Source organism: Lipophrys pholis (assembly GCF_963383615.2).
Source record: "Lipophrys pholis genome assembly, chromosome: 1".
Lineage (NCBI taxonomy): Eukaryota > Metazoa > Chordata > Actinopteri > Blenniiformes > Blenniidae > Lipophrys > Lipophrys pholis.
Genome location: NC_137635.1, coordinates 48,875,293 through 48,898,836, shown reverse-complemented (window position 1 = coordinate 48,898,836; position 23,544 = coordinate 48,875,293). Strand labels below are relative to the sequence as shown.

General features: G+C 43.8%; 1 protein-coding gene across 1 annotated transcript; it reads right to left on the bottom strand.

The window, feature by feature from the left end:
* Positions 1 to 16,933: 16,933 nt before the first annotated feature.
* Positions 16,934 to 23,151, bottom strand: jcadb (junctional cadherin 5 associated b; the record flags this gene model as incomplete). The annotated part of the gene is made up of 2 exons (XM_080470971.1): positions 16,934 to 20,846; positions 22,826 to 23,151. The coding sequence occupies 2 exons, from the start codon at positions 23,149 to 23,151 to the stop codon at positions 16,934 to 16,936; spliced, it is 4,239 nt and encodes a 1,412-aa protein (XP_080327097.1).
* Between the last annotated feature and the right edge of the window lie 393 nt (positions 23,152 to 23,544).

Here is a 23,544-nt window from a genome sequence, read left to right as displayed (position 1 = left end):
CTTCATCCTCCCTCCTTCCTTCAAACATTTACTCTGGCATTCCCTCCTCAGATCCAGATCTGCGTTCCTCTCGGCTGTCTTGCATCAACTCTGCCTGACGCTCGGCGCAGAAATCTGCCGGTTCTGCTCTTATAAGGATATCGATGAGCACAGACACCGAAGAGACACTCGACTCTCCGAGGAGGCGAGTTACAGAGCACCAGAGAGGAGGGAGAAGTCAGGCCTCGAGTGATCCTTATTAGTGCGTCATCCGGAAACATCTGCACATTATGCAATATTAGGAGATGGCTGGCAGGAGCCCACGAGCAGATCAACGCCAATTACGATTGACCAGTTGCATTTCCCATTACAGCCCATGTTATACGACCCATAAACAGGAAGCAAATATTGGAGAAAAAAAATAAATCACCAAAACAAAAGAGAAATTCATTAATTACCTTAAATATTATGAAACAATAGTAAATCTATCATCATTCAGGAGCTTCCCTTTCATACTATCACTTACTTATGTCACATAATTCGACAACAATTTTGGCATAGCTTACATAGTGCCAATGGTTGTATCATAACTGTGAGTCCCTTTCAATGAATTAATACATATGGTCTAAATGCAACGGGCATTTATTTGCTTGATCCTCCTGCGAGATCCTTCTGAATTAAGGTGCCAATACTTGAAACATCTTAAATACTTTAACTGTTGTATACACCATGTTTGTTTCTGAACGTCACAGAATGGTGATTAAAAGTGTGAGAGAGGCCAGGGTAGAACGGCGTGAATCTTATGGACAAGCTTCAGCCTGCTGTCGTACTAAGTGCTAACAGCGTCGGTAGATGAGGGGGGCGCCTGACATGGAGATAAAAGGGGTGGGGGGGTGGAGGTGGGGGGGTGTTGCATGCCTTTTGAATACAAACTGGAGAGAAGGTTCATGAGCTGATGCGCCGTCTACTTTAGATAACGACGGGAGAATGACAAATATAGATAAAAGAAGCAGTTTTTATACATTCAAAGCTATTTTCTCGTTATTTCTAGGGAGGGTTTATTCTTGTATCTGTCCATTTCTGCAGCTGCAACACACTGCTACAGTCAACCAACAACATGACCGCACAGAGATGCAGCCATAAATGACAAAAAAACCCAAAAAAAAAACAACAGACACTCACTCCTAAAACTACTTTCCTAGATCAATCAGTTCCAGGAAAGGTGAATAAAAAAAGCACGCGAAGCGGTGTGTGTCATGTGTATGTCCACCTCGGTGAATAAATAGTCACTTCACAGCTTGATGCTGCCCGTTTCTGCAGCACGCAAAAGTTTGTGCAAGTCTATATTCTCGTATGTGGATGAACAGAGTCCAGTAGCAGCGGGTCGAGCGCGGAGCCAGGCAGTAAACCTGTCTGTTCATGTTGACGGGCACGGCAGGTGCAGAGAACCGAGCAACTGCCGTACGGTGTCACACGCTCCTCCGTCTGTCACGAACACACACACACACACACACTAGAAAAACAGAACTGTGGAGAAATGACGCCTGACCAATGCTGGAACAACACTCCAGGCCAAACGCATACCCGTCAGATCAGCTGCACGGTCAGACGACCGTACAGCCATAATCTGGAGCTCGGAATGCTAATACTCATGAGGTTACTTGAGACATGAGTACAAAACAAGAGCGAGACTCAACTGGGACGGTGCATTCAGTCCTCTGTGGGAGGCAATTCAAACCAGATGTCACAAACATCTTTTTGGGAGGTCATGTTTGCTATTTGGTGGAAACAGAGCTGAAAATAAACAGATTTTGAAATCGGAAAGACGCTTTCTAAACTTAATTCCGGTGTTGTGCTCTGACTAAAAGAAAGATTGAGCGGTCCTATGTTCTGATGCGACTATTATTAAGTTTTCTTGCACACTTTTATGTGATGCGAAGCTGCTAAAAAATAAAAAATAACTTTCAGTTTTCTAATTGAGGAATACATTTGAGAATTTGAGCAATGTCATTTTAAGCCAACCTAACGTGCAAGCAGGGCAAACGTAGCTCATACTCACAACTCACTTTAGCTCCAATATCAGGCGGCTGACTGTACAGGTGACGTCCATTTTCCCGGACAGGAGAGACAGAAGATCGGCAGACACCTAGTTCCCACAGGGCGACGCTGATGCTGAGGAGGCAGGAGTCAGGAGATGCAGGTGCGAGCAGGTAAACCCCAAGCAGAAAGTCCAGAGTCGTCCACCGCCAAGCAGATCCAACCTCAGCAGCGGACAAATATAGCCTGGTGCTTTCCCTCCAGCTCTGCTGCACCGGGCCAAATAAATCAGTCCAGAAAGAGCCAGGCAAAGAAAGGGAAGAAGGGAGAGGGAGAGGGAACGAGAGGGAGTGGGGTATGCAGGAGAGAGGTGAAGGAGAGGGACAAGGACTAAGTTGAAAAGAGGTATGAAATTAGGAGGCGGGGTGGAAAAAAAATAAATAAGAGGCGTGCTCGTACGCTCCTGCAGTGTTCACTCAAACTTTCCCAAAAGTCCCCCCTCTTAAAAAAATAAAGGCTCCTGAAACGTCCTCACTTGTAAAACCGGGTTTAAAACCCCGGTCTGACTTTAAACTGATGTTACGAGGCAGCACGACTCTGTTTCCAATGGGTTTGAGTAGTGCGGGCCAAAACCGGTGTGGTAACCTCATCCCACAACAGCCATGTATGGACTGAAGAGAGTGGCCTCGATCGAGGGGCATCTGCCATAAATAGCCAAGAAGCGTCGGGCTTCCAATGCGAGGGGATCGAATCAGCTGTTAAAACTACAATCCAGCAGCAGACTGCGAGCCAGGCCCTGCAGAGGCTGCTGCACTACAACATGAAAGGGGGGGGGGGCACACAGTGCAGCTTCAGTTTTCAAGGAGATTTCAGACATTGCATAATGTCTATGCATTTAATCATGATAGTATAGAATAATAATCTAGGCAAAAGGTTATGCACGATTGAGTTCCCTGCTCTGCTCAGGTTTTGGAAGCTTCAACCTGCGAGGGGTCACGGACACAAATCTCTAAGTTGGCATGCAGTTTCTTCCCTCCCATTCACTAAAATAACCGCTCCACATGCGCTACAAGCGGATAGCAACGGCATGCACGAATCAGAAGGCCTTCTTCATTGTTTACCTTGGGCTGCACTCTTTACACACACTCTAACATTTCGTAGCACACAGTTGTTTAGAGGAAACATTCCTGCACTGAATTTATGAGGAGCACTGAGATTTGTCCTGAAATGATGCTTTCCTTGTTAGTCGAGATAAAAAGTGGAGGGTAAATGAGCAGACGTGGTTGCAACTGTGTGTTGGTTTGTTGTTTGTCTCCACCTTGTGGTGTTTGTTGAAACGGCTGAACAAGTCCTCAAATCCTCTCAATTATAAAGAAGCTGCCCATCGCTCCATCTTGCTGCTGCCTCTGAACAGAGGCGGGGTTAATCTTCACATCCATATATGTTTCTGGTCTGCTGCAGGAGAAATCCATGCACGCACAGTAAGAACATGCAAACTCCACAAACAAAGGCCTCGAAGCTCAGGTTCAAACTGAGGATGTTCTAGGGCTTTTCCACCGGAAAGAACCAGGAGCTCGTTCGGAGCCAGGGCCAGACTTAGCACCAGTTCTTTGTCTTTCCACTGCCAAAGCCCCGGCCAAACAAGGGCTAAACTGGTGCTACGCTGGCCCACTTCTAGGGCTTTTCCACCAAAAAGAACCAGGAGCTAGTTCGGGGCCAGTGCCAGAGCCAGTTCTTAAATGAGCACCAACAAAGAACCTGTTCTTTTTCCACCGTTACCGGAGCCAAGTGGGAGCCACGTCATTGCTTCACTCCAAAACGTGGTACGTCACTGATTTCAACAATTTCGCGCTGACAGCGCTCATCCAGGTACAAGGAGACGGACTGTATTCATTGGTTTAGTCCGGGTCGCTACATCTAGTCTGACCTGAACCTGAGATGCACCAAAGAGAAAGAAGACATTACGTCTCTTCTTGTCTCTATTGGTGTTTTTTCGCGTCCGTCTTGCTTTAGTCCGGAGCCCCAGAGTGGTCATTGAGGGGAAATAAATAACGCATGTATGAGTTTGGGGCTTATTTTTCAACATTTGGGCATTACATAGTGAATTTCTGCGCCTTTCACTTTATTTCTGGGTGTGTCTGAATCAAATGCTTCAACATCGGAGAAGAATGGAGGTGTACAATGATAGAACGAAGCTCTAAAAACTGTTTCCAATGGCAACCTACGTAAAACACACTGATTAAAGCTCTTTCACATGAAGCGCCGTTAAAAGGCTCATTTCATGCCTATAAAATCCAAGCTTTCATTTACAGTGGTATGTAGTTTGTTTTTTAGTTGCTGATGAACCAAAAGTATTCATTATCAAGAAGTTCTGTGGTTAGAAAATAATATTGGAGCGTCTCGGAGCGGAGCGCAATGAAGCCGCACACCATTGCGCAGCGGCTGCAGCGCCTCAGCCTGCGGTCAGAACGCAAAATAAGACTTGGACGTGACGTTAGTTAAAATAATGTTACCATGAAAAGTGTGAAAAATAAATGACAATGGAAAACTGCTTCTAAATTATAGCCGACGTAGCTGACTGACAGCGGAGGAGAGCGGCAGCGCTATCGAGAGCCGCGGCTCCGCGAACGCGAATTAAATAACCCAGTTCCCTCGTATTATTAACTTCATGGAATGACTTATTATATCGTTCCCACGCGTATTTTTTATTTTTTTCTCTATAATCACTCTGGGGCTCCGTGCGATCCCACCGATCCCTTTTCCCTGGTGGGAAAAAGGATCGGTGGGATCGGTGTTTTCGCGCACACAGTTTTCGCACACAGTTTTCGCACACACGCTTCGTGGTCCTTTAATGCTGCTTAAGGAAAAGTGGCTCGGGGCGGAAACTAAAACAAATCTGTTGGACTATGTCAGTCGGTTTAGACACAGACTGCGCCGTGCATGTGAAATTGCCAGGGGAAATCTTAAAGATGCGCAGGCCCGCATGAAGTCTCTTTTTGATAAACATGCTAAAATGAGGGAATTCAAACCGGGTGAAAAGGTATTGGTGCTCCTGCCAATTCCTGGCTCTAGTTTACAGGCGCGGTACAGTGGTCCTTACCTTGTGAAACGCAAAGTAGGCGACAGGGACTATGTAATCTCCACCCCAGAACGTCGCCGTACAATGCGGTTCTGTGAATATGTTGAAGCCGTATTTCGAGCGTGTTAAGCCTGTGGAGTCCCCGTCAGAAACTGGTGCCGCACCTGTGGATCTGTCCGCTGCCGGTGGTGCTGAACGCGCTGAAGTTTGTGTCAGTTTGATGACAGATGAACAAGAGCTGTCCGTTTCCGCACATCCGGAGGAGGATCACTGGTCCGTGGCGTTGACTCATTGGAGGTTTGCCAACTCAGTGGCGTTGAAAAATTTGCCGAGGTTGTTTTCCCATCTGTGTGAGTCGGAGCAGTGTGATCTGGTCGAATTAGTCCGGACATATGATTCGCTGTTTGGGGATGTTCCCTCCCAGACGCACGTGCTCTACCACGATATTGACGTGGGGGACGCTAAACCCACAAAACAGCATCCCTACAGCGTCAATCCGGAAAAACGCGCTCGTTTGAAAAAACAGGTTGATTAGATGGTGCTACATGGCATAGCCGAGAATAGTAGCAGTGCATGGAGTTCGCCATGTCTGTTAACATTGAAAGCCAACGGAGATGACCGGTTTTGTACAGTCTTTAGGAAGGTCAATGGGGTGACTAAACCGGATTGTTATCCGCTTCCTCGGATGGATGATTGCGTAGATCATGTGGGCGCAGCAGAGTACGTCAATAAGCTTGACTTGTTAAAGGACTACTGGCAGGTCTGTTTGACGGAGCGCGCCAAAGAAATATCTGCGTTTGTCACACCCGATGACTTCCTTCAGTACAATGTGGTGGCTTTTGGCCTGTGCAACGCGCCAGCTACTTTTCAAAGGCTTATGAATGTGGTGTTGTCTGGTTTGCCTTTCTGTGAAGCCTACCTGGACGATGTAGTGATCTGCTCGTCATCTTGGGTGGAGCATTTGGGCGGAGTCTTCCAGCGGCTGAGGGAGGCCAACCTGACTGTGAACCTCTCGAAGTGCGAGTTTGGCAAGGCCACTGTCACTTACTTGGGGAAACAGGTGGGGGGAGGTCAGGTGCGACCGGTTCAGGCGAAGGTTGAGGCGATTTTAGCAATTCCGCCGCCTACTAGCCGTACGGAGCTCCGCCGTTACTTGGCTATGGTCGGTTATTACCGTGGCTTCTGCAAGAACTTTTCAGCGGTGGCGGCTCCTTTAACTGACCTTCTCAGCCCAAAAGTTGACTTCTGTTGGACTCAGGCCTGTCAATATGCCTTTGACCAGACCAAGATGCTGCTTGTTACCGCCCCTGTGCTTGCTGCACCTTGTTTCGACAGGCCCTTTAAAGGAGACATATCATGCTTTTAAATCCTTCCTTTTTACATATAAATCATACAGTTGTGGTCTATACAACGCGAAACTGCAATGCTTGGGTCTAAATTCCTCATTATTAGAGCTCCACAGGCCCCTTTTCTACCCCTTTTCTGATGTGCTTCTGAGAGCAACTCGTTTTGGGGCGGTCTCTTCAAATGCAAATGAGACACTTCATACCCCTCCTCCTCTCCAGGTTGCAGAGGTGACACTCGGTTCAACGTCACCCTGTTCGGCCATCTTTGTAGTTTGATAGAACAGATACAATTATCTAGCGGCGCAGAAACTTTATATTCACACATTATTTACAAAATGTCAACAACGGAAGATTTGTCCATCCAGCCATACATGTTGGAGCCAGAGTCGGACCCGGCGGAGCGAGATGAAAATGACGATGATGCAGCTGCAGAACAACGTCTTCATATGGATGTAACGCAATGGTGTGTTACTATATTTACACTAACTTCTCCATCCATGCCCACTACTACAATACTGCCTGTATTACAACGACTATTTAACACAGAAGTTACATTCTAATCTAAAACGAGCACACAGCGCTAACATATGAAGACGGTGCAACTGCTAATGCTAACAAAACAATGACAGGGACGTCTTATCATCACACTTTTTAGCGTTATATACAGCTTACCGAAGTGCTCTGTTCGTCGTCTCCATAGATAGAAGGAACTGACCGCTCAATCAGACCAAGTCTTTCGGCAAATCCTTCTTTATACTGGCGGAGGTTGCTGAAGCAGTCGTCCTTAAAGTGATTCGCGCACACAAAAATGACCTTACCCACAGATGTGGGTACATTTCTGTGAAAAATAAAACTCAACCAGGCACTTCGAAAAGGTTCTGATGCTGGGAGACGGTGTAACGAAGCTTGTGGGTTACTATATCCAACAACCGAACATTTCGACTTATCCTCTCGTAACTTCGGTTGGACTACAAAATCGCAGCGAGAAACAAAAATGGCGGATTGCTCGAAACGTCGATGTCCTAATTTGGCAGTTCCGCTGAGAATAGTGTGACGTCATTGTTCAAAAAACGTAATAGAGAATAGAAAAATCGAAACCGATCGCAAAATATGACCAAAACAGAATATAAAGATATCAACGGAGCACCTGAAGAGACTACTTTGAACTTTTCTGTACTTCTAAACACTCTAAATATACAACAAAATGCATTTAAGGGCTAAAAAAGTGGATTTAGCATGATATGTCCCCTTTAAGGTTGCTGTGGACGCATGTGACTCGGGCGTGGGTGCCGTGCTCCTGCAGGATGACTGTGATGGCGTCGAACATCCTGTTTCGTTCTTTTCAAAGAAGATGGATCGGCACCAGCGGTGGTATTCCACCATTGAGAAAGAAGCGCTGGCTTTGATCATGGCCTTGGAACATTTTGAGGTTTACGTCGGTGGTTCAAGTGTACCTGTGGTCATTTACACGGACCGCAATCCTCTGGTGTTTCTTGATCGGATGCGCAATAAGAACCGAAGGCTGATGAATTGGTCATTGCGCTTACAACAATTTAATCTTGTGATCACGCACATTCGCGGGCGTGACAATGTCCTCGCCGACGCCCTTTCACGTCTGTAAGATGTTATGCGAGGGCTCTGAATAAATTGAATGTGACCGTTTTTTTTGGTTTGTTACGGCCAATATTCATACTTATTCAGTGACACTGGGTGGGGGTGTTAGGAATTAGTGAAGGTCTTTTGTATTATTCTACTTCCGTTGAGAGGTCAATTTATTTAGTTTGTTGTGTATATATATATATAACGTAATAATTTTCGGCGGGAAGTAAATTTATCTCTATATCCCCTTGTTTGTTTTCTTGAGGGATTATTTCAGTATTTGTTGATATTTATTATTTCTGTAAGATTCGTTAAAGCCCGCCTCTCTGCCTATAAATAGGCGGTGTCTAAAGGGTCGATGGCTCCTCTCTCTCAACCTCTCCCGTTCAGACACGCAGCCAGGCGGCTGCTCTCTTCGGCTCTTCCGCCTTCATTGTATGTGGGGGTTAGCGCAGATCTCGCAGATTGGTTTATCCTTCAAAAGTAGGTTGGGGTTTTCGTTTGTTAGATTGGGTGTTGGTACCGGCTCCTACGGCCCTGTACAGGGTTGGCCCGGCACCGCACCTGTTTGTTTGTTTTTGCCAGCCCACCAGGTACTTGTCCTTTTGATATTTTGTTATTTTAGGACACAGGGTTGTTGTGGGGTTTTGTCGAGTTCTAGTTTTTACATAACCCGCTTGCTTTTCAGGTTCAACACTTTTTTTTTGAATTAAAAACCAACAAGCGTATTAAAAGAAATTTAAATAAAAATGGAAAAAACCCAACCGTTTCCCTGTGTCCTTCAAGGTATGTTCCGTCCCTCCTCGGGGTGTAACAGTTGTATAAAGTACATGTTTTTCCTGCTTCCAGTTACTACGCCCAGTCGTTCCCTTAATTTGTTCGTTTTGTTCTATATGAAAACAGAAAACGGAAAGAAATGTATGAATGTTAGATGGTTTCTTTGTTGCAGCAATGGAAATACACCTTTTAACTTCCTTTTATTTGATGCAACATTTGTAAGAACTATGCATTTGTGGGATGAGTATTTAATTCATGCCAATTAAAGTTTATCAATGGCTAACAGCTTATACATGTTCATTTTAAACATGGAATATCGTTGATTGTATTGGGCATTATTGAGATAAGATGCTGGATATACAAGCATAAAGTGAAAAACTCCAGTCATTTCTTAAATCTAAAGTGTGATAAGTAGTTAGATAAAAAAGAAAAACATCAGATTGTCTGAAATATCTCACATATAAAGGCTGTAGTTATGATTTTCATGACTTTTAGGGTAAAATTCTTGTTCAAATCCAACTATAATGACTGACTACTTGTGTGTAGTTTGTCACTGTTCTACATCTGTCCAGAACAACAGCTGGTGTGTAGCGGCTGAAGAGTAAAGAAGAAAAAAAAGAGAGGACAAGTGTCACTGTGGCATTAATAGATTTACTGAATACTCGCAGGCGTGCGGCGACGACAGACACCCGGTTCACCGACAGAGGACCGACTCAAGACCGAGGCAGCTGTGGCGGAGGGACAACTGGAGATGGACGACACAGAGGCAAACCACAAACTCTCAACTGTGAAAAAGGTTGGGACGACGTGTCAGATGTGGACAGAGGGGTAGAAAGGAAAAGTGCAATGGCTTTCATTTGATCAGTTATGTTTCCGGGCAACAGCTTTGGAACTGTCATTTTCATTTGGCACTCAGACATGTAAGGTTTAACATCTACTTGATATTCCTTGATACAGGAGAGCAAAGACTTTAAATAAGTAATATTCATATGCTTGTAATGTTCAGTGTGTGATACAAAATACCATATATGTCATGTCCTATTAAATAGAGAAGGGAGTGACCGTCCAGTATTACATTGTTGTTAGAAGAAGAGGGGAATCCACACATAGACATTTGTCCCAACTTCTTTTTTAACATATGTTGTAGCGTCTTGATTAAAATGACGGCTGCCATGCAAAAAACATTGGACCTGGAACATGAATCACATGAACTGAAATAAGTTTTAAATGTATGTAAACCAGGGGAGTCAAAGTTCAGGGGCCACATGCAGTCCAATTTTCATTTGTGGGTTTTTGTTTTGTTTGTTTATTATTTATTTTTTTCAGATCGATGATAAACAGTTCCTAAACCGTATCTGAAAAATGTAATTGTGAATAAGCAATGGTTTCTATTTCAGTTTAGATGAGTGATATCTTATATGTGCTAAAAAAAAAAAAAAAGTATACTTTCACAAAAAAACAAGCAATTACTGCAGAAAATGATTACAAGCTCAACATATAGACAATCCTAATGAAACATTCTGGCGCAAGATACAGTGAAATGTCCAAAAAAGAAAACTTAGAGCCGTTGCATTATGCACATTTTTTCAAACTCCGCTTGTTGATGGGCCTGTATGGTGGTTTCTGCAGGATTCCTCCCGACATTTTACCACTACGTCAGTCGACATGTCTGACAACCCAATACAAAGCCTGAGCCAACTCTCACAGGAGACTGGTGCAATAACAAAAATCCACTTGTTGATGCTTTCCCAGCATTTGTGCAATTCCTCTTTGATGCATAATCCTGCAGCAGCTCGTTGATCCAGCAGAAATCTCAACCTTTGACTGACTTTCACCAGCACTCTGAGTGAAAAAGCACATTAAAGTAAAGAACAACTAATGCCGTGAGTAGTTTTGGAATGAATTCCTTTACACTTCTATTGTACTTTTAATTGGAGCACAAATGTATATTTGATTTTTTTTATTTACACACTAACACAGGGTTGTCAACCACATTTTAGTTCAGGGGCCACATTGCTCAATTTCATCTTGTGTGGGCCAGACAGGTAAAATAGTACCCTGATAACCTTTACATTTTAGTTTTGAAATTTTTCTTTATTGTGGTGCAGAACTATGTGATGAAAATGTTGATATTTTCACAAAAAACAATTACAATGGAAAATTACTAGAGGTTTTGACGCTGGTTTCATAGCAGCGACGTAGCTCGGTTCTCAGTCTTGTGTAGTGTCCACTACTCTTATGGAATTTGTTTGGGGAATAAAATAAAAATAAAACTGTTTTCTTTGAATTTTCTAATATTTGCTTCTTGGTTTGGTCAAACTGGAGCCTCTTTCTGTCCAGTTTTGTCCTGCGGGCCTCATGTTTGACACCCCTGAACTAACATCTGCACAGAGTTGTCAGTGAAAAAAGGTAAAACCACATTTTAACAATTTAGAAAAAAATATAAAAAGTAATGCTGGTTAGACAGGCAAGTTTTGAAAATGTTAGCTTTTCACATTTTAGCTATATGCTAAACAAAGAGTTTTAAAACACTTTTATGTGCAATAGTACTAATTAAATAAATCTTTTTTATTTATTTATTTTTTACAGTTTTTATACATGATGTTTGCATTTTTGTGTTTTAGTCTTTTAATATAACTGCAGTGGCGTTGCTAAAGCTATCTTCCCTGCTACTTTAGCTTGTAGATGCTACTTGTATATAACAGAAATGGGAATAACCAATTATATTTGTTAAATGCCTGTTGAGTGTCAGGCAGACTTTCACAGAAGCGTCACCAACCTGGACTGAAGCTCTTTGCATTTTATGACTTCTCAGCACACCTACAACAAAACCTGCAATGACCACGAGCATATGTGAGGAAGGGGGAAAAAAACCCTTAAAGATCAGTAAAGCTCTGCATCAGAGGAATTTGAAGAGGGTGTGTGTGCCCTCTGAGAATCAGAGAGCATGCTGGGAGGCTTTTACAAGGTTCAGCTCCAGTATTGTCTTTGCCAAGGCTTTGATCCAGCAAGTGGAGCTCAGTGTGACAGTCTGGCAGCATAATTGTGCTGCAATTGCCAGAACACAAGCGTGCATGTGTGGAAAACACATGCATGCCAGTGCAAGTATTGCCTTAAATTATCTCACAGAATCCAACTCCTTCAACCTTTGCTTTGAGAAATGTCTTCTTGCTGAGCTTGAGTGTTACCTCGTAGGACATTGCACGATTTCAGACACAAGAAACGCCACTCTGAAAAGTATTTTAGATAGAAATCAAAGCATATTATTTTCTCCATTTGGGAAAATAATATGAAGTATATGGAGAAAAAAAACCAAAAAACAACTGGTCACAAACACAGTTTTCATGCAAAGAGTTTATTTATGAATCAGACTGCAGTATCATACAACAGTAGCACAATCATGACTATGGATTATGCTCGTATTTATAGATACAAAGGTAAAGGCATGTCTTAAAGGAAAAAAAATGAATGAATTCTCTTTTGATTTACTCTAAAAATAGCTTTTAAATACTTGGCATAGTTGTATAAATTAAATTATGAAACAAAAATGTTTTGCCAACTAGGTTATACTATTGGAGTACCAAATGCAAATATACTTTATGAAAAAAGAAAAAACATTTTTTTTCCTCCTCCTTCTTGCATTTAATGCAAGGAAGAAAAAAAGATGTCAGTGAGTACAAAAAGCACTTAAATCTCATATGAAAATAGAAAATATTACAAGTGTGCATAATTACTTCATGTTGCACGTAACCTGCAGTACAAAAAGTCAAATGACACTATGTTCAAAGTGTACCTGACATGCCAATTATTAGAGGGGAGGGGGCGTGATGTACTGAAATAGCTATTAGAATGTCGTCAGGGGCAGTTTACACACAGGACTGAGGCGAAGGGCCTTCCAGTCCTGAAATCAATTCAAAAATGAGACGCGTTAGTAATCATGGGCGCGCCAGCTTGTCCTCCCTGTGATGCCGACTGTGGGTTTGTTTCGAAACACCGAATCTCCTTCAGGTTTTTCGTGTTGTATTTTTGAAGATCACAGTTTTTGAATGTTCCTACAGATAAAAACAGCATGAAGAGCAGAAACTATCCACAATGCTACTGTACCTCTCCGGGGCCAGACTGATGGCAGGCAGAGCGGTAAGTTGTTGGTATGAAACAGTGCTTAGTACGTTAATATTTGGCATTTCCTGGAGTATAATGTATAATGCACACGCAATAAGGCGAAATGATTCTCTCAAATTTACAAGAAATGTTTAAACTACCAAGAGTTGATAGAATGCTACAACTGTAAAATGCTACATAACAATTACGTGATACTTGATTAAACAGTGATGGACAGATCTGTTGTTAATACATTACACCCAACGCAGCAGTGTTGATGTCGAGGGGGGAGGGGGGGGACACACATAACTGCAAACTCTTTTTTGAATTCTCACGTGTAGATGTGACTTCACATATATGTGATTTTTCGCTAGAAATAGAACACTGCATCGCATCCTTTAGTGCAAGTGTTGGTGACAGCAGAAGAGTTTACACCAAAAAATGATCAAGCCGTGAAATGAGAGAAACGGAGAAAGAAAGTCGGGAGTTTAGAAGGAAAAGAAGGGGAAAGAAGGAAGGGTGGGAAGGAGGGAAAAGGAAAAAAAGTCCCAATTTTATTTCTAAACATGTCTCGAGGAACCAACAACAGAACGATACATGGTCTGAATTGGAAGACATACAAAGACAAAAATAAGACACAGGACATGTTCCACGACCAAACGCAGGAATTACAGCTGAGAGGATGGATTAATGTGTCAAATATCACAAAGAGCGTCCAACATCGACTCTGTCCACGTGTGGAAAGAAAGCACTATCAAATAGGAAATCATGGCACAATCAGAAAGTTCCCATCGTATCAACGCTCGCGGTGACCACCCCGCGTCGCTCACCCAAACCGAATCGTGTGATCAAGGCACACACCGACGGGGCCATCCCTTCAAAAAAAAAACAAAAAACAACAACACTCTGTTCGGTTTAAAAGCACTAGAAAAATGATGTGTACTCTCAATATGATACTATACAGACATATGATACTTTCAGCTTGATACAAGTGTGGAGAAATAAAATTTCATGGCTAAATACAAAATCTCCTCTTAAAATATTTAAAATATACTTTATTTTGTACATTATGCAAACTGATTAACAATTCGATGATAACAAAAATAAGTATCCCGTGAAATGTCGTCTCTTTGTGTTACAGGATGTATGAACATAGATATATATCATGGAGTAAAAGCACCCACCCCCTGTTTAAGCTCCCATATACCCTGACACGATTCCATTTCCCTGTAATATGATCTGAATGACAAGTTCACATTAAGACTCCTGACAATGGTTCCTACAGGTAGCTCACTCCACTACACCGCTCAGCTGTTTTACAACAATATTGCTCTACGTAGCTTTTTTTTAATATATATATATATATAGAGATATATATATATTTTATTTAAATTTTTTTTTACCCCCTAAATCCATCTTAGATGTTTATCAAAGTTGCTGACCACCGTTTCAACTCAATCTATGCCTGTATTGCTTCCTGAAATTACCTAAAAATGGGAGCTATACATTGGATTGTTCAGGGGACTAATCCAACCAGAGATTGAACATCTGGTTAAGAAAGGCAGTTCTCTCTCTCTCTCTCTCTCTCTCTCGCTCTCTCTCTCTCTCTCTCTCTCGCTCTCTTTCTCGCTCTCTGGCCTAAAACCAATGTTTCCGACAGTAGGTCACGGATTTATCATGTCATGTGGTATAGAGTCACTCTTCACTGAAGAGCCCTATGGGTTATGGTTGCAGTGTGTACAAAAGCAATGAGAGAGGGCACAATGTTGTCAAAGTTAGGTTGTTTTTTTTGTTTTGTTTTTAAAAAAAGAAAGGCTGATTTATCTCATCTGAAAATCAAAACAGTTCTTGAGCCAAAAGACAGTGAAGTCCAGTTCTAATACAGCTGTCGCCTCGCCACAATCAGATACGCAGTTTCTTTTGGTGTAGATTAAATGCAACAGAACAGGTTCATGACAGTAACCCTTCTATGTCTACGTTATGTTTAACATAAACACTTACATTCATATCCTTAGTAACTCGCCCGTAAACAAACGGTATGCGAAAAAAAAAAAAAAAAAGTGTTTTCGCGATGGACATTTTCCAAAGTTCTGGTATGCACGACAGGATTGCATAATGTCTGCCAATGAGAAAAAGCATAGGGAGGGTAGAATAAAAAGGACAAGCCGCTACAAGAAGACTAACTAGTAGAGACCCTCTAAAGGGGATGGGGGGGGGGGGGGATTGGGTACGGAGGACAGATGGGGGATGGGGAAGTCGGTTTGGGACGGCTGAGGAGGGACTCGGGGTGGAAGTTGCCCAAACAAGTTAAAGGGGCTCCTCCCTTTGGCAGTGGAACAGCACTCTTAGAAGTCAACGCAGCGCCGAGGGTGAGGGTATACACAATGCTCTTGTCGGACAAGAAGGCCATTTCAGTGTCAAGATGAGATGAAGGCATTCTAGTAGGCAGCCAGGTCACAGTGTTGAAGCTAAAAACCTCAGATGGAGATGATGGACGCAGTCTTTCTACACTGTCTTCCCTCGGCTGTGATTATGGGACTCTGGGACAAAAGGAAGACAAGTGTTTATTCACAAAAACATACTTTGTTTTTAATCTCATAATGTAGAATATCAAACAACTGTTATTAACAAAGCCTCCTGGCAGCTTCTTGACCACTTCTGACAATACAGGTTAAATAATGTCTTTTTTTCTTCAGATTGGTGATGAAAACAAAAACAAATACTAAACAGTACCAGAAAAATGTATTTGAAATAAAGAATGGTTTCAACAATCTAACTCGATTTAATTCAGGACTGTCAAACTCAGGGGCCACAGCCTAATTTCATCTTTATTTATTATTTTTCTTGTTAATTTTATTATTTTTTCGTAAATATGAACACAACCACTGGGGTATAAAATGATCGTTAATTGTTGGTAAAGAGGGGGAAGGAGTAGATAAGCTTTGCCCTGCTCCTTTTCGGATATGGTTGGACATTATTTGCTCAATTACTTATTTTTGGCTTTGCTTTGCTCTGTTATGTTTATATTTCATTCTGTTGTTGTTGTTGTTGTTGTTTTGAATAACCTCACTGGTGCCCACATGTCCAAAATAAACTTTTCATTCATCTTGAGTGTGCTGGACTGGTAAACTAGTGCAAACAATCACCTTTAACTTTAAACTTTGAAGTTTTTCTCTGTAGTGCCGCAGAGTTTACATGAGTAAAACAGTTCTATTTTTTTTTAATAAAACCAAACACTTCCAACATTACTTTGGAAATCTACTACAATCTAAGCATAAATTAACCCAATTTTATTGATACCAGTTGGTTCAAAATACAGTGAAATGTCCCAAAACAAACTTCTCCTGAAGCTGTTGCATTATGTATGTTTTTGCAAATTTACCCTGACGACATGGCTTTGAGGCTAATACCAATTTGCTAGCTTTCACCGATATCTCAGCTAGAGTCTTAGTGTCTCTCCACGACTCTTAAGAATATTATTAGTTTTTTTTTTAATCTATATTTTGGAAATGTTTACCATTTGCTTGGTGGTTTTTGGTTGGATTGGAGCCTCTTGCTGGGTGGGGGGGGGGGGGGGGGGGGGTGGTCCACAGGCCTTATGTTTGGCCCCCCTTTTTTAGTGGTTCGAGTCTGGCCAAAATGACTCTTTTTGCATGTCAGAGCTGATTTTGAAATAGCCATATGCTTATTATTAGTGATGCTTCACATCCTCATACATCTTTCAGCATTTAGGTAAAATTATCATGTGCACTTGTGGTTTGGTCTTCAGGACTCCCGAGGCATGCATAGTTAATGTGTGGATAACAACTGTAAAATTCTACAGTGTAATGAGCAAAATATTCATAATGACTGTGTTGGTTTTTATTTAAATTTTCTATTTGCGGGGGAGGTTAGTCATTCAAATCTATGTAGGACAAAAATTCTGAAAAGTGGATGAACTTATAAAAATGTACAGCCAATTAAAGAGTATGTTTTTCAAAATCCTTTCATTATTATGTTACAGAGTATTTCAGTACTAGTTACTATCATACCTGAGAGATGACTCCTCCTCATCTTGCAACACTTTCTCTTCAGAGACCTGCTGTGTATGCGTGACCACTTGATTGTTCTCGTTGTCTGTCTGAGGAGCTGTTTGGACCTCCTCTGCTTGTTCCTCCTTGCCTTCCACTTCCCCCTCCGCCTCCCCATCCCCAGAGTCGTTACTCCTGATGCTCAGGCGTCTCATTCGATACATAACGTCCACGTCTCTCATCCGGGCCAGTCGCTCAACAGCCACCCTGCCGGGAGAGATAGCCAACTTGTTTTGCAAGGCTTCCATTCGGTGGGAGGGGCCCCGGCCCCTCCGCTCGCCCTCCAAACTAAGAGATAGTCTGCGGTCTAGGTTTGGGGGAACTGAAAGTGGCAGTCTATCTGGGGGAAACTCTGGTAACCCTGGGTGGTCTCGCCCCAGATGAGTCCGTAGACTAAGTCTATGCTCTGGGACAACTAATGGCTTCTTCTCTTGCTCCGTCGTGTTGTCAGACATTCTGTCGCCTTGTCCCTCACTTTTTACTTCATCTGTGTGTTTGTCCGTGTCGCTCTCAGGTTTGTCTCCAGTGATGGCTTCACTCTCTTCTAACGCTACATCCTTAGTTACTGTTTCATTAATGGTCTGTTCCTCTGTGGCTTGGGGTTCTGTTGGCAGATCAGGTGGTGATATTATGGATGCAGAGGGTACTTCCTCTGTAGCTCCGGACGCTAGTAAGCCCTCAGCAGGATCACCAATATTTGGACTGTCCAAGTTTTCCGCATTTGCATTGTCTGTTGTCTCACACTCTTCTGCAATTTCCTGCGTGAGTGACTGCTGCTCCCTTGTTTCGGGACACAGGTCAGACCCTGACTGTTTTGAAGTGGAGTCATTTGGCTCCTCTGATTTTGAATCTTCTGATGGACTTTCTAATGCAGCACGTTGGGGCGGGCTGCCATTCTGATTGACTGAGCTATCTGAGCTGTTCTCCTCGTGAAGTGGAGGCAACGGACCCTGTCTCATCTGATTCTCAAGTTCTCTCTTACAAATCGGACACTCCTCCTCTGACTCAGCACCAAGATCTTGAAGAGATTCCGTGCCGTTTGCTCTTGAATGACCTGCAGGAGCTTTACTGCCATCCGCAGGGTCTCTCGACTGACGCAAAGTCTGGCATATGTCTTCATAATCGGGAGGGCTAGTGAGCGTAGAGGCATCCTGCATGGGCTGTCTGTCTGCCCACGGCACCTCAGCAGCAGTGGTGTGCGTTGTTGGACTGAAGTCACAAAGTGGTGTCTCAATAGGCTCATCTGGCAGGTCAAGTTTTACTGTCCTGCCGTCGTTACTTCTTCTACGCGAAAGATGAGCAACAACCCTGTATTCTCTGAAGCCTGTCTCCCGAGGTGGGACCGGCAGCTCCTCTCGTAGCTGCTTGCTGAAGGTTACCGACTTGGTTGCTGGCCTAGAGAAGGCGCTCTTCACTTCCCTGTATTCTGGGTCAACAGACCAGCTTACTGCACTGCGCCTAAGGCTGCTGGGCTTGTTAAGAGGTTCTGATGTCAGTCGGATTTTGATGCGCTCGGGAATTTGAACGGAACCATTTGGAACTTTATTGCTGGCAGTGCCTAGCTCTAATATGTCTTTGTAGGCCTCATTGAGGTCCTCTATGCACTTATCAACGCTGGGCTGTTTACTGCTCTGCTGCTGCTGCTGCTGTTGTTCCTGGACTTCTTTTTTGATGGTCTCCAGCTCTTTGACGGCATCCCAGGGTCGCTGGCTGATCGGTTTTAGCAGGAACTGTTCAAAGGCTTCCTTCCCACTGTTTGCTGCTGGTTTGGTCTCCTCCACATTTCCTGAGGGTGTTACTGCTGGCTGCTGAGCTGTGCTCTTGTTCAGCTGGTTGGAGAAGGTGGAGGTCAGGGAGAAGGCGCTGTTGCTGGACAGTTTTAAGCTTTTCACTCCCTTTAGAGGAAAAGTGAAGGTGGAGCCCACAGCACAACTGCTATCAGAAGTGACTTCAGCGTCAGGAGGAACCGGGTCTTGTTGTGCTTCCTTGTTTTCAGGGGCAGGTTTTCGGGCCTCCGGGCTAGTTTGTGTCTCCTGGTCTCGATATTGGTTTGCAGGCCAGGATCCTGACAACTTCAGCTCTTTGTAATGATTTATCTTAGGGGGCCTGCAGGGTAACTTCTTAAACATTTTGCTACTCGCTCTACTGCTTGTTTTGCTGCTTGCTATGCTACCAGTTAGTGCTTGCAGCTCAGCTTCAGCTGAAGATGTGCTTTGGAGACTTTGGTTCGTTAAATGGCCAGTTTTGTTATCACTAGGACTGTCCGCCGGGTCTGGGGACTTCTCATTGTTGTTATTTTGATCACGGATTGTCCCAGTGAGCTGTGGAGTTACAGGAACAGATACCAAACAAAAAATAGTTTCACTAAGCCTCTTTTTGAGATTCTTGGTCTTGTCTTTCTCTGGTGGTTCAGGTTGTTCCACCTTTTTTACTTCTGTCACTGTTTCAGAGACACCCTGGTCAGCCGGCTTGCATGGGGGAGGTGGTGGTTTACCCAGAATAGATGAAGGAAAAAACTGACTACGGTTTTGTTCAGGACCAACACTTTCACTTTTTCTTATACCCCTGTTGCACCATCGAATACTGCTTTCGTTGTCATTGGGAGCTGTTTTGCGGGTTTCAGTATTGAGAGCTGGCCCTGGTTGGGGAGGAAAGGCACTATCATTTGTAGATTGTCCTAAAATCTTAGCAGACGGAATCTCTTTGTTGATGTTGCGTATCTTGTCTGAGTCAGTCAGAGAATTTCCGCCAGGCCCTCCTGAGATTTGCTTCACTCTCGGGTCTTCGGTGGGTAACTGTCGGACATGACTTGGTTGTTCTTCATGTCCAGAGTGTACCTGTATCTGTTTTCGATAGGACATGCTACGTTCACCATACTGTTCCAGCCACGAGCCACTTGTCTGTCTGGAAAACCATCTACCAGGATCTGACATGGGCATCTGCAAAGCTTCTGCCCGCCATCTTAAGTTTGCCATTTCATTGCGGTTGATGGAAACCGCTCTTGGGGGTAGGGCTCTCCTATAAGATGGGGGTGGTATGTAGCCCGGGGGCTCCATTCCAGTGAGGGCAGACTGTTGTGCGAAATAGTCATGTCTCAGGTCCCCAACCCTTGGATAGTAAATTGACCTGTCTTTTTGTTTGGCACCCTGGTCTATCGCAAGCATTTCTGCGCTACCCCTAGTCTGCTGGTGAATCTCATATGATGGAGGCTTTAAAGGCCTACTGAACCTGGGCTTTGGTAAAAGTGCAACATGGCTGCTTGGCCCGATATTTCTACCCCACCTGTCCCTACCACCACTATATATGTATCTACTATAGGGCCCAGAGAATACAGTGCTGTTCAGCCTCTGTCTGTCTGGCAGGCTAGGTCTTGATGGAATGAGCTCTCGACTATCGTTTCCATCAGGCGCCAAAACTCTGGGGAGAGACTGAGACTTCGCTTTAGTTCGAGGGTGGAAAAAACCCTCAGGCGTCCTTAAGCGGTACTGCTCCTGAGCCCACCTTTCCCCATCCCCATCCGACAGTTGCCGTCCCAGGCCCACAGCAGGCCTCCACTCCTCTGTACCAAGGCTTTGGCACTTCCTCTCCCCGGTCACCCTCAGCTGACCAGGTCCTGCGTCCGGATCTCTCAACCAGGAAATGTCCTCCCATAGCTGCTGCGCTTGCCTCTCTGCCCTGTATTCCTCTGCTGTGATCAAGGCTTGGGGCCTCCACGCTCCAGCGGAGGCTCTCAACTCTCGGCCATCAGCATAGTCCAGAAGAATGCTGAAGTCCTGGCCTCGCCTCCGCCAATAGGAAATGTCCCTCTCTTCATGGCTCAGTGGCTCTGAGTAAGTCAAACTAGGAACATCGTAGAACCTTTGAACAACAAAAAAAGAAAAATCAAGTGTTAATAAGACATCAGTGACATTTCCAAAAAATAAAATGGGAGCTAAATCTAGCTGAAAATAAATGTTTGAAATTTTGACTTTTGTTTAAAATGAAAATAACATGTCCATGTCAGCACTAAGCATGAGTATTGGCTTTGGCAGTTTGCCTTTTGAAGACAGCTTAATCAACGAGCACCAGCACATACGAGACAGAAGTGCTTAAGTCAGCAGTTCCAAAGTCCCTCGAAGACACTATGAAATTGTGATGCTACCGCAATATGATCTGCATATTAAATTGTGCTGACCTTATATAGGAAGCTGGTCATTTGGACGGTGACTGTGGCTCTTAGCAAAAACATCCTATTACCTGATTTGATGGAAAAGGAAAAATGACCGTTTTTTTAATCTATTTTTTTAATCACATAGCTCTGGATATAAAGTTCCACCTTTACAAAGCAGAGTTTGACCTACATATGAAAAACATTAAAATGCATACTATATATAAATGCATACATTATAACCACCGCTTTGTCAGAAAAGAGTCATTGAGAGAAAAATTGGCAGAAAACTGACCGTTAATTGTAGCTAGGATGAATATGTAAAATAAAAAGCATTCCTATAATTTAAAAATGTGTGATGAGATTAATGTAAAATGACAGCAGTGTGACGGGTGACTGTTGGCAGGTTCAAAACTGTGCTTCCACTCCGGTGATAAGGCTGTGTTGCCTGGAGGTAATTTTAGTTATGGTAGCATATTTACCTCCCCCGTTCAGGATATGGCTGAATTAAATGCTGGAGTGCCAAAACAATTATTTTTGCAATAGTATGCTGAATAACAACAGATTCGGCCCTCAAAAAAATATGCATCACAGTTTTTTTTCAAATTACATTTCATGAAATTGTTAAGCTGTCCTAGAAATTTGCTTGCTGTTGTTGGGCAGAGGAAACACTGCAATATCCCTGAATATCCCCCAGGTCATCAGTCACATCCAAGCACGTTTTAAGCTGCCTGGATGACAGTCTGTTTTTAATGAAGGAGAGCATGTGGGCTTAAAATCCTTGTTGCAATTTAAATATATATAAAAGTCCTTTGGATGAAATAAATCAGTGACTGAATTCTTCGCTGTGCAGTGAATATATATTGTAAAACACATTGAAAAAAAACCAAGTATATGTTTCTAAAATCTATTTTCTAAATTATGATTAAACTAAATAAGATTTTGTCTTTTTAAAAGCGCTATCAAACCTCTGCCTTGCACTGAATCTCTGGGAGTCATAGCACTCATTCATTTAAGCAGCAAAGTCAATGGATCATCCTCAGCAGCATATGCTACTGTATGGCTGAGGGGAGCCGCGCTGTGCACACTTGCCCAGCAACATGCTTACATCACAGAGCACGTGCTGGGCGTGATTCAGTGTGCCAGTGTTTACACTGGAGTGATTACGCGCTTGTCTTGAAGGCATGTTCGGTCCTCCTCAGTTTGCTCTCTGTCTACTGCTGCTGTTTACATCTGCCTGCCTGGTCGAGGCTGTGGAGACGAAGCCGGTGCCTGGGCGGGCTCCGCGGAGACGCGAGGCACGCCTCTGTGAAGGCATGTAAACAGCTGAAACGAGCGCAAAGGCACCTTTCATAATTCCTCATATCCCAGCATAAGACATGTCAGAAGTGCTGCTGCAGCCACAGTGTTCTGCAGCTCCGAAAGGAGGGGAAGGGAAGAGGAGGGAGGAAGAGAGGAAAAAAAAGAAAAAAAACCCTGCGCAGTGCAGACTCAGTTTTGCATGCAATACTGAAGGGGCCCCGGTGAGAACAGGGGAGAGGAGAGAAGAAAAAAAAAAAAGAAAAGGTAAATGGTGTGCGGGATTGCAAAAGACATGGGGGGGGCGGAAAACACACACACACACACACACACACACACACACACACACACACACACACACACACACACACACACACACACACACACTCACCCACTATCTGTAGCGAGAGAATCACCCAAGGGCTGAGCGTCACCTAGGATACCGATGCCAGCTTCCTTTCTCCTTTGGTTCCTTTCCCCGATCTCGTTGTCGGTAACGGGGTAGCTCCTAACCAGCGCCTGCCTGCTGCTGTAGATGCCAGTGATGGACGGCCCGCGGTCCACCTCATACCCATTCAGTGTGCCCCGGCCGGCCCTGTTGTCCACAAGTTCACGCTGGCAATCGGCAGGGCGCTTGTCGTAAGGCGTGGCAGACGGAGGGCCGCTCTTGGGCAATTTATATCCGTGTGAAATGAGGAGGTCCTCCACGCTATACATGGTGGTGTCTCTCTCTCACTTCTGGGCAGGAGGGCAAAGGTGGGTGTGTTGCCTTATGCGCAGTGCTGCTGGTGGGAGCTGGAGCACGGCTGCTCAGCAGAGGCCATCACTGAGGAGAAGACACGTAAGAGAACTATTTAAAACTACATTGATGCGCCTTACTTTTTCGGCACAAAAACAACCATACCCGCGAAATGGCGCAGAATCTTCCTTTCTGCTGGTACTCCGTAAGCACAGTGCGGTTTAATTGCGTGAACACTGGAGAAGCCTCACCCCGGCCTACGAGCCAAGAAATGTGTGTTGTCAGCCACACCCTTTGTCCTTCCTAAAGCCATTTTTATCATCTTTCCAAAGTGACTAAAACCATTGTCTAATCTCAGAATGGGCCAATTG